The 12528-nt window shown below is 38.4% G+C and overlaps 1 protein-coding gene across 1 annotated transcript in view; it reads right to left on the reverse strand.

Annotated features, from left to right (window-relative positions):
* Window positions 1-12528, reverse strand: part of PLBD1 (phospholipase B domain containing 1) — an 88248-nt gene that overhangs the window by 32353 nt on the left and 43367 nt on the right. The window contains exons 3-4 of the mRNA XM_006055151.3: window positions 5822-5905; window positions 3980-4118 (exon numbers count right to left, since the gene is read on the reverse strand). Of these exons, the coding sequence (XP_006055213.2) occupies window positions 3980-4118; window positions 5822-5905 (223 nt within the window). The remainder of the gene's footprint in view (window positions 1-3979; window positions 4119-5821; window positions 5906-12528) is intronic.

The following is a 12528-nucleotide window of genomic DNA, read 5'->3' on the forward strand; positions in this document are numbered from 1 at the left end:
AATGGATGCATTATAATGTTTTTAATCAGTATTTTATTGATGGACTGTCAGGTGGTTTCTAGTCTTTTACTATTAAAGACAATCTTCCAATAATCAGCCTTGGACACATTATTTCCTATGTGTGTGACTTTGTGTAGAACAGATTTCTAGAGATGATTTTGATTTTAATAGATATTTTCATATTATCTTCACAGGGCTTATTTCAATTATACTATTACAGCCTCAACAATGAATTAAACAATTCGTTTATTTCCAATTTGATAAGGAAAAAACAGTATCTGGTAGCTACATTTAATGTAGACCATTTTTAAAGTCTTTATTGAATTTGTTACAATATTGCTTCTGTTTTATGTGTTGGTTTTTTTTTTGGCCATGAGGCATGTAGGATCTTAGTTCCCCAACCAGGAATCGAACCCCCTGCACTGGAAGATGAAGTCTTAGCCACTAGACTGCCAGGGAAGTCCCCTCACTGTAGTTTATCTTGGCATTTATGAATACAGCTGAGTATGTATTTAAGAATCTTTGGATTTACTTTTTGTGAACTGTTAACATGCTTTATTTTTCTACTAGGTTATTCTTTTTTATCTACTTTTAAGAGCTCTTTAAGTCGATATGAATTGCAAGATTTTTTCAGTTTGTAATTTGCCTTTAAATTTTTTGCATTTATTTTAAAAATCAAGAATGATATCATACATATGAAAGAATGAAGACGTAAATGCACATTTTAAGAAAAAATAATAAAAATAAACTCCTCTGTACCTGCATCCCAGTTAAAAAATAGACTGTTTTAAATAGACTATCAGCTGTGCCTTAGAAAGTCACCAATCTCATTTCTGTTCCCCACCAGCAGTAACCACTCTGCTAAATTTCATGTTGTTCATTACTTGCTTTCCTATCATTTTATCATCTATGTATAAATCCCTAGGCAATATATTTTTAAAACTTTGCCTGGTTTAGAATATGGATAAATAGAATCATATCATGTGCATTCCCTTGCTCAAAATTATTTTTTGACATGGATCAATGTCAACAGTGTGGAAATGGTTCATTCATGTTCATTCCCATATGGTATCACATTACATGAACATATGGTATCACAATATGCTTAGGATAAACATTTGAGACGTTTACAGTTCACAGTAAACAATGATGCTGTGAACTTTTACATATGTGGACCCCATGTTCAAGACTGTATCTAATCTCTGAGTGGATCTGCCAGGTTGCAGAATATGTATTAACCTCAAATGTTTCAAGTAATGTCCCATCCTTTTCCAAAGTGGTTGTAAGAGTTTACTTACACCAATAGTGGTTGGGATTTCCCAATTCTGGTGTGTAATAGGATTTCACTGTGGCTTTATGATGCATTACCTTGAAATCGTGCATTTCTTCACGTTTATTGGTCATTTGTGCTTCCTCTGCTGTGAAATTCCTGTTGATGTTTTGTGCCCCTTTCCCATTTTTCTACTGGGTATGTTCTTTTTAAAAATTTGTTGACATTCTTTATGTATTTTAGATACAAATCCTTTATTAGTTAAATGCATTGCAAATATCTTCCCCTGGTTTGCAGCTTATCTTTTCATTCTCTATATTGTTTTTTGATAAAAAGAAATTCTTATTTTAATTAGTTAAATTTCCCAATCTTTTTCTCCATGGCTAGTGCTTCTATGTCTTGTTTAAGATAGACCATATTCTCCTGGGGAAGACTAAATGCTGCTGGGTCAAGGCTATTGTCATTACTTCTAGGCTTTTTCAAGGGACAAAGAAAGGAAATGTACTTTTTTTTTTTTAATTAAGGAAGCCAAAAGTAATGATTTCCTACCTATATGTTAATTAAAAAATACACAGTATGTTTACTTCATTAACTTTTCTTGTGCTGAAAATCTTGTTATCTAATATACTTCTTTGCTTTATCTTTATCTATCAAAATCTATCAGACTTCAAAATAGCAATATAATATTTTTACTAAAGTAAGATTACAAGTCAAGGCTGTCTATTTTTGTTTTGGTGATTTTCTTATCCTTAGCATCTGTTCCACTGAGGATGCACTGTTTTGTGAGGATAATTGTTTTTTGCTCGTTTGTTTTGGCCATGCTGTGTGGCATGTGGGATCCTAGTTTCCTGACCGAGGATCGAACTCATGCCCCCTGCACTGAAAGTGTGGAGTCCCAACCACTGGACCACCAGGGAAGTTCAATAACTCTGTTTTGACGTCATCTGACTGTTGCTCATATGGTTATACCATGAACTTGATGTACCATTAAGTATATTTGTGTGCATTCATTTTCAGGTCTTAGGAATCACTTTGCTTTCAAAAATTTTGTGTAAGTATGAACAGCATTTACATGGTTTCAAGTCAAATGTAAGAAAACAAGTTACATCCAGAGGAATGTAGCTTTCATTTCTGCTCCCTCCATTCTCCTTTCATTTATCTTTTAGTTATTGGTTTACACTTTCATTGCTGTTTCTCCTTGAAAATATGAGTAAATCTATCATCTATCTATCTATCATCTATTATCTATCTATCTCAATTTCTTATGCAGAAGGCAGCACATGATATACACCGGTCTTTACTTTTTACACTTAATAACAGATGCTGAAGGTCAGTCCATAGCAGTATATGGAGATTCACCTCATTCCTGTTTTCAGCCACATCATTCGTACAGCCAATCTTCATGTCTTTGGCTGTTTTCAGTCTCTTCACTACTGTAAATTATCTGCAATGAATAGGCTTATATTGCTGCCAGTGAACCTTTGCGATAATCCTGGAAATCTTGCGTCAGAGGATAAATGAGTATGTGTTTTTGGTGCTGGGTGCCAAACTGTCCATAGCAGATATGCCATTTTGTATTCCCACCAGTCTTTTAGGAAAATGTCTTTTCCCCGCCATTACCTGTTAACACAGTATGCTCTCACACTTTGGAATGTTTGCCGAACTGATAAGTAAAAAAAGATTTCTCAGTATGGCTTTCCAGGTGGCTTGGTGGTAAAGAATCCACCTGCCAATGCAGGAGACATGGGTTTGAACTCTGGGTCGGGAAGATCCCCTGGAGAAGGAAATGGCAATGCACTCCAATATTCTTGCCTGGGAAGTCCCATGGACAAAGGAGTCTGGCAGACTACAGTCCATGGGCTCACAAAGGGAGTGGACACAACTTAGTGACTAAACAACAAGCATTTCTCAGTATGGTTTTAATTTGTATTTCTAGTTTTATTACCAAGGCCGAGCTCATGTGATTAAGAATACTTAACACATGTATACCTGTGGCGGATTCATTTTGATATTTGGCAAAACTAATACAGTTATGTAAAGTTTAAAAAAATAAAATAAAATAAAATCTGTTTTGCAAAAAAAAAAAAAGAATACTTTTTGCACCTATTTTCTATAAACTGTCATTTTGTATATTTTGTCCAGTGTGCGTGCGCGCGTGCGTGCGTGTGTGTGTGTGTGTGGTATATATATTACCCCCAGGAAATAAAATCCTCCTAATTTTTGGAAGTATATTAAACAGTACTTTTCTATCCTCAATGATTCAGTAAACTTTTCAGAAAAAATTATGACGTGTGTGTGTTTATGTGTGTGTATGTGTGTCCAAGTGCTGTGGAGGATGGAAATCATAGTACTTGTACACTTTTAAAAACTTATACATTTTTCTTTATCATATTGTCTAAAACTCTAGCTTTAGTAGGTTAATCAAATAGCCAGTACATTCATATCGGACTTTAACCTGACCCAGGGCACATGAACGAGACGGAGAGGATACAGAAACAAGCTGGTTTATTTATGTGTTAGGCTTGGATTTTGTGTTAAGACATTGAGTCAGGTTCTAGTAATGAGATAGATAAGACAGTACTTCTATGCAAGAAATTTATTCTTTAGTCCTAATTTGATCTTCTCCTTAACTGGAATGTAATTTTAAAGACCATTTTCAGTATTCTTGCCATACCATATAAATCCTGAGTAGCTTTCTAGAAATCTTACCTTTTTTCCTTCTAATACAGCTCTCTTTGTTGCCCCTGCAAACAGCCCATCCATCTGTGCCATAACATAGTCTGCGTGTCTCCAAAATGGGTCATTCTTGTAATATTTGATGTTCTCCCGGGTCCACTGATCTTGCTTCCTGGAAGACAAATTAGATTTGTACTAGTGGTCTCTACGATTGTTCATCCAAAGCCAAATTAAAACCAAGTACTTAAAGATTATATATTCAGATTCCTATGCTAGCATAGGGCTTCCCTGGTGTCTCAGATGATAAAGAATCTGCCTGCAATGTGGGAGACCTGGGTTTGATGCCTGGGTTGGGAAGATCCCCTGGAGGAGGGCATGGCAACCCACTCCAGTATTCTTGCCTGGAGAATCCCCATGAACGGAGGAGCTGGTGGGCTACAGTCCATGCGGTCCCAAAGAATCAGATATGACTGAGCAACTAAGCCCACACAAAGGCTAGTATAATTTAAATTCTGGCTCTTGTAACATTCCAGTCATTTTGAAAAGATATCAGAGCAAATTCTAAATGATTTTTGACTTCTCCCAAGGACTATGAAAGTGAACGTGTTAGTCAGTCATGTCCAAGTCTCTATGACCCCGTGGACTGCAGTCTGCCAGGCTTTTCTGTCCACGGAATTCTCCAGGCAAGAATACTAAAGTAGATAGCCATTCCCTTTTCCAGGGGATCTTCTTGACCCAGGGATTGAACCCAAGTCTCCTGCACTGAAGACAGATTCTTTCCCATCTGAACCACCAGGGAAGCCCCAAGGACTATGACTCTTTCTTTATAACTCCGCATGCTTTACCTAGAACTATCTAGAAACACAGATGTGATATTTATTTATTTATTTATCTGTGATATTGAGACCTAAGAAAGCTGAGGACAGACTATTCAAATGCATCTCATATAACATTATAATGTTTTCACTAAATCCATAAGGACATAGTTGTTTGTATTTGCTTATATTTCTCTCAGATCATTTTCATAGTTTATGATTTGTTGTATTCCAGTTTTTGCCAATAACTGCCTCAGTGACTGGCCTACAAAAAAGTCTTTTTGTTGTTGTTTTATACTCCTTTCATTATCTCATGTTTTAGTTGTCTGCACTTTATGCAAGATGAGTTGACATAACTTTGTATACTAAAAGCAGTTTCTGATTTGTTCAGGCTATCTCCAGATCAATTTAAAAACACAGTATCACTGCTTCATGAGATCTAGCCTAGGTGCTCTGAAGGACCTTCACATCTGGCAAACAGGTTGCTAGGTGTATATTTTAGAGGGCCAAAGCAAGAGTTCTTCTATCCCCAAATTAGTCTCAGTCTGTCCTTCCCACAAATGTAAAACAAATTCTGAATATTGAGAATTATTAGTCTCCAGAAAGCTTTACTAAAATAAAAATATTCTCGAAGGATGTGAGGAATTATAACTTAAGATGTGCACTAACTCCCCAGCTAGCATGAGTCACTAGGTCCATAAAAAGGAAGCACCTTAGAGAGGGAGGAGGGGGATTTATAAAGGAGAGGAGCCTCCAAGTGGAAGGGATCCAGGGGTTTGGTTTTGCCTGTCTTGTACTGTGAGGTTTCCTCTAGCTGTGTCACAGCTGACAATGTGATATATTAACCTGACCTCTGAAAGGGCATAAATTAGAAGGCATTTGTCTGCAACCAGTTTTTACGCTATCACCAAGAGGTGCTACACTTAGCTATAAGAACCACTCCGGAGTCCTGCCTTAGAAATGGAAAAGAAATTGGTTAAGGGAAAACGGCTGTATGAAATGACAGACTCAATCCCTGAAGCCTCAGCAGCAATGAAAAGAGGATGCTAATCATACGTACGTTAAAAAGTCCTGCACTTTAGTCAACATGGAACGTTTCTTAATCAGCTGTGGGTAGAGGTTTGTGAAGTGGTTATCCATGTGTCTGAAAGGACAGATGAAAATCGTTACATTTCCATTTTTCTTCTGGGATTTTCCCATCACAGTAAATTACTTGATATTTTGGCTAAGTGGGAAGTTTCCTATTGCAAACCTTCCCTACCTTTTTTAATAAATCAAACATACAATTTAAAATTGGAAATATTTTCAATGTATAGAAAAGCATAGACTATAACAAACACCCAAGGATCCACTAGTCAACTATATTAAATCATTCATTATATTTTACTATATTTGTTTCATATTTTTAAAAAAGATATAAAACATAAGCTACAGTTGAAGTGCTGACATTAATTGTCCTCCCTTCTCCCTTCTTCCTGGCCTTTCCCTGGTTGCTCAGAGGGTAAAGCGTCTGCCTGCAATGCAGGAGACCTGGATTCTATCCCTGGGTCAGAAAGATCCCCTGGAGAAGGAAATGGCAACCCACTCCAGTACTCTTGCCTGGAAACTCCCATGGATGGAGGAGCCTGGTGGGCTACAGTCCATGGGGTCGCTAGGAGTCGGACACGACTGAGCGACTTCACTTTCATTTTTCACTCTTATGCATTGGAGAAGGAAATGGCAACCCACTCCAGTGTTCTTGCCTGGAGAATCCCAGGGACAGGGGAGCCTGGTGGGCTGCTGTCTATGGGGTCACACAGGGTCAGACACGACTGAGCGACTTCACTCACTCACTCTCCATAGAGGCAACTGCAATCTTGAATCAGTATTTATTATTCTCATACACATTTTAATACATATATGTATTTAAATATTTAATCATAAATAATGTATGCACCCAAGTACTGCATTTCAGAGTCTTTAGTTGACAATGAGGGCTACTCCATTTCTTCTAAGGGATTCTTGCCCATAGTAGTAGATATAATGGTCACCTGAATTAAATTCACCCATTCTAGTCCATTTTAGTTCACTGATTCCTAAAATGTCAATGTTCACTCTTGCCATCTCCTGTTTGACCACTTCTAATTTGCCTTGATTCATGGACCTAACATTCCAGGTTCCTATGCAATATTGTTTTTTACAGCATTGGACTTTACTTCCATCACCAGTCACATCCACAACTGGGCGTTGTTTTTGCTTGGCTCCATCTTTTCATTCTTTCTGGAGTTATTTGTCCACTTATCTCCAGTAGCATACTGGGCACCTACCAACCAGGGGAGTTCATCTTTCAGTGTCATATATTTTTGTTCTCAAGGCAAGACTACTGGAGTGGTTTGCCATTCACTTCTCCCTTCTCCAGTGAACCACATTTTGTCAGAACTGTCCAGCATGACCCATCCATCTTGGGTGGCCCTAAATGGCATGACTCATAGTTTCATTGAGTTAGACAAGGCGGTGATCCATGTGATCAGTTTGGTTAGTTTTCTATGACTGTGGTTTGCATTCTATCTGCCTCTGATAGATAAGGTTAAGAGGCTTATGGAAGCTTCCTGATGGGAGAGACTGACTGTGGGGTTCCAAAGAATAGCAAGGAGATAAAAAAGCCTTCCTAACTGATCAATGCAAAGAAACAGAGGAAAAACAATAGAATGGGAAAGACTAGAGATCTCTTCAAGAAAATTAGAGATACCAAGGGAACATTTCATGCAAAGATGAGCTCAATAAAGGACAGAAATGGTATGGACCTAACAGAAGCAGAAGATATTAAGAAGAGGTGGCAAGAATACACAGAAGAACTATACAAAAAAGATCTGCATGACCCAGATAACCACAATGGTGTGATCACTCACCTAGAGCCATACATCCTGGAATGCGAATCAAGTAGGCCTTAGGAAGCATTATTATGAACAAAGTTAGTGGAGGTGATTGAATTCCAGTTGAGCTATTTCAAATCCTAAAAGATGATGCTGTGAAAGTTCTTCATTCAATATGCCAGCAAATTTGGAAAACTCAGCAGTGGCCACAGGACTGAAAAAGGTCAGTTTTCATTCCAAACCCAAAGAAAGGCAATGCCAAAGAATGTTCAAACTACCGCACAATTGCACTCATCTCACATGCTCAAAATTCTCCAAGCTAGACTTCAACAGTACCTGAACCGTGAACTTCCAGATGTTCAAGCTGGATTTAGAAAAGGCAGAGGAACCAGTGATCAAATTGACAAGATCTGTTGGATCATCGAAAAAGCAAGAGAGTTCCAGAAAAACATCTACTTCTACTTTATTGACTACATGAAAGCCTTTGACTGTGTGGATCACAACAAACTGGAAAATTCTTAGAGATGGGAATACCAGACCACCTTACCTTCCTCATGAGAAATCTGTATGCAGGTCAAGAAGAAACAGTTAGAACTGGACATGGAACAATGGTCTGGTTCCAAATTGGGAAAGGAGTACATTAAGGCTGTATATTGTCACCCTGCTTATTTAACTTATATGCAGAGTACATCATGTGAAATGCTGGGCTGCATGAAGCACAAGCTGGAATCAAGATTTCAGGGAGAAATATCAATAACCTCAGATATGCAGATGACACCACCCTTATGGCAGAAAGCAAAGAGGAACTAAAGAGCCTCTTGGTGAAAGTGAAAGAGGAGAGTGAAAAAGCTGGTTTAGAACTCAACATTCAGAAAACTAAGATCATGGCATCCAGTCCCATTACTTCATGGCAAATAGATGGGGAAACAATGGAAACAGTGAGGGACTTTATTTTTTGGGGCTCCAAAATCACTGCAGATGGTGATTGCAGCCATGAAATTAAAAGATGCTTGCTCCTTGGAAGAAATGCTATGACAAACCTAGACATTATATTAAAAAGCAGAGAGATTACTTTGCCGACAAAGGTCCATCTAGTCAAAGCTATGGTTTTTCCAGTAGTCATGTATGGATGTGAGAGTTGGACCATAAAGAAAGCTGAGCGCTGAAGAATTGATGCTTTTGAACTGTGTTGTTGGAGAAGACTCTTGAGAGTCCCTTGCACTGCAAGATCAAACCAGTCAATTGTAATGGAAATCAGTCCTGAATTGGAAGGACTGATACTGAAGCTGAAGCTCCAATACTTTGGCCACCTGATGTGAAGAACTGACTCACTGGAAAAGACCCTGATGCTGGGAAAGATTGAAGGCAGGAGGAGAAGGGGACAACAGAGGATGAGATGGCTGGATGGCACCCCAACTTACTGGATATGAGTTTGAGCAACTCTGGGAGTTGGTGATGGACAGGGAAGCCTGGTATGCTGCAATTCATGGGGTTGCAAAGAGTTGGACATGATTGAGGGATTGAATTAAACTGAATGTATAGCATTATTTATCATGTTTCAGAACATATATAAACAAGTAAATAATATCATACTATTTACCACTCTAACTTGTTTGTTTCCACATGACATTTTTAAATTTTTTTGCATTTAGTGTCATAATATTTATTTAATACAAATCTATAGTATATTGTCACCCTGTTTATTTAACTTATATGCAGAGTACATCATGAGAAACGCTGGACTGGAAGAAACACAAGCTGGAATCAAGATTGCTGGGAGAAATATCAATAACCTCAGATATGCAGATGATACCACCCTTATGGCAGAAAGTGAAGAGGAACTAAAAAGCCTCTTGATGAAAGTGAAAGTGGAGAGTGAAAAAGTGGGCTTAAAGCTCAACATTCAGAAAACGAAGATCATGGCGTCTGGACCCATCACTTCATGGCAAATAGATGGGGAAACAGCGGAAACAGTGTCAGACTTTATTTTTCTGGGCTCCAAAATCACTACAGGTGGTGACTGCAGCCATGAAATTAAAAGAGGCTTACTCCTTGGAAGGAAAGTTATGACCAACCTAGATAGCATATTCAAAAGCAGAGACATTACTTTGCCAACAAAGTTTCGTCTAGTCAAGGCTATGGTTTTTCCTGTGGTCATGTATGGATGTGAGAGTTGGACTGTGAAGAAGGCTGAGTGCTGAAGAATTGATGCTTTTGAACTAGGGTGTTGGAGAAGACTCTTGAGAGTCCCTTGGACTGCAAGGAGATCCAACCAGTCCATTCTGAAGGAGATCAGCCCTGGGATTTCTTTGGAAGGAATGATACTAAAGCTGAAACTCCAGTACTTTGGCCACCTCATGCGAAGAGTTGACTCATTTGAAAAGACTCTGATGCTGGGAGGGATTGGGGGCAGAAGGAGAAGGGGACAATAGGGGATGAGATGGCTGGATGGCATCACTGACTCGATGGACGTGAGTCTCAGTGAACTCCGGGAGTTGGTGAGGGACAGGGAGGCCTGGCGTGCTGCGATTCATGGGGTCGCAAAGAGTCGGACACGACTGAGTGACTGATCTGATCTGATCTGATAGTATTAAATTACATTAATATAATTTATTCTGGAAGTGGTCCAAATGACATGGTCAACTCTCTTTTTAAATGCTTTAGTTGGAGGATAATTGGTTTACAATATTGTGTTTGTTTCTGCCATATATCAGCATGAATCAGTGATAGGTATACATACATCCCCTCCCTCTTGAACCTCCTTCACACCTCCCACACCTCCATATGACATTTTAAAAGAATTATCTATGTTATTATCAGCTTAAATTTATTATTTTCATGTGCTGATGGTATTCCATACTATGACTATGTAAAAATTCATTTATGCAGTCCTATGATAAACATTTAACTGGTTTTTAATTTTTCACTATTATAATACAACTTCAAACATTCTTGTAAATATCTTTTTTTATACATTTGTTTTTCTAGGATATATATATATACACATATATGGATATATATATATACACACACACACATATAAAAATGCTGGGGTGAATATTCTATATACCTAGAGTTATAGATATTGCCAAATTGTTCTCCATAGCGATTGTACCAAATTACATTCTTCTGAACTACATGTTAGATTTCTCTTTGCTCCATAGCCTCACCAACACTTGGCCTAGTCAGACTTTCAAATTTTCAACAATTTGATGTATTTGAAATGATATGTTGTTTTAATTTCCATTCCCCTCAGGATTATTGGCTATTTGAGCTTCTTTAAAACGTATTTAAAAAATTAAATGTCCCTCATATGATACACAGTAAGCATTTTTGGTGAGCCATACTTGACATATAACATTGTGTATGATTTGATACATTTATCTGTTTCAATATGATTGCCACCATAGTATTAGTTAACACCTCTATCATGGTTGCTGCTGCTGCTACTGCTAAGTCACTTCAGTCGTGTCCGACTCTGTGTGACCCCACAGACGGCAGCCTACCAGGCTCCTCCGTCCCTGGGATTCTCCAGGCAAGAACGCTGGAGTGGGTTGCCATTTCCTTCTCCAATGCATGGAAGTGAAAAGTGAAAGTGAAGTCGCTCAGTCATGTCTGACTCTTCACGACCCCATGGACTGCAGCCTACCAGGCTCCTCCATCCATGGGAGTTTCCAGGCAAGAGTACTGGAGTGGGTTGCCATTGCCTTCTCCGTCTATCATGGTATATAATTATAATTTCATTTTTTGTGATGAGAACAATTAAGATCTAATCTCTTAGCAGCTCTGAAGTTTATAATCAGGATCTCTAGGACTTATTTACCTACTGGTGGCATGTTAGTGTCCTTGACCAACATCTCCTCAATTGAACATTTTTAATTAATGAAAATAATCCTTTTACATCTATTGTGATTTTAATATACTTGGATTCATTTTTATAATATTCATTTTATAATCTGTCCTGTTTTCCAATTACCATCCCTTTCTTCATCATTCTTTTATATTTTCCCTATTAGATAACATTTTATTATCCTTCTTTTAGTTTCTGCTAATTTAGAAGCCATAAAATGTACAATTGACTTTTGAACAACATGTGTTTGTATTACAAGGGTCCATTTACCTGTGGATTAAAAAAAAATACATACTCTTTAAATATGGAGGGCCAATTATAAGTCTACATGAGGGTTTTTGATTGCGTAGGGCTGGGGATGGGTGTACCAATGCCTCTAACCCCAGCATTGTTCAAGGGTCAGCTGTATGTCCACCCTGAGGGCTGCTGCTGCTGCTGCTAAGTCGCTTCAGTCATGTCCAACTCTGTGCGACGCCATAGACGGCAGCCCACCAGGCTCCCCTGTCCCTGGGATTCTCCAGGCAAGAACACTGGAGTGGGTTGCCATTTCCTTCTCCAATGCAGGAAAGTGAAAAGTGAAAGTGAAGTCGCTCAGTAGTATCTGACTCTTCGTGACCCCAAGAACTGCAGCCTACCAGGCTCCTCCATCCATGGGATTTTCCAGGCAAGAGTACTGGAGTGGGGTGCCATTGCCTTCTCCAATCCTGAGGGCAACCATCATTAAAAATTTCAAAAACATTCATAACTATGCATTTTATTATAAAATTTAAGTGAATTTTTGTTTGTTTTTGGCTGCACAAAGTGGCAGATGAGATCTTAGTTCCCTGACCAGGGGGCAACCGGTGCCCCCTGCAGTGGAAGCACAGAGTCAACCACTGGACTACCAGGGAATTCCCATATAAAATCTAAATGAATTTTATATTTCTCTCCTCCAAACATACACATCTTAGCAAGCTTTACCTACCCATTGACATCATCCATCATGTTATTGTTCGAAGATTTAGTTTTACCTTTTCAATTAAAAAAATTAAAATTTTTCAAAGTTTTACAATTAAATCTTATTTT

The sequence above is a fragment of the Bubalus bubalis genome, chromosome 4 (assembly GCF_019923935.1).
Source record: "Bubalus bubalis isolate 160015118507 breed Murrah chromosome 4, NDDB_SH_1, whole genome shotgun sequence".
Classification (NCBI taxonomy): Eukaryota; Metazoa; Chordata; class Mammalia; order Artiodactyla; family Bovidae; genus Bubalus; species Bubalus bubalis.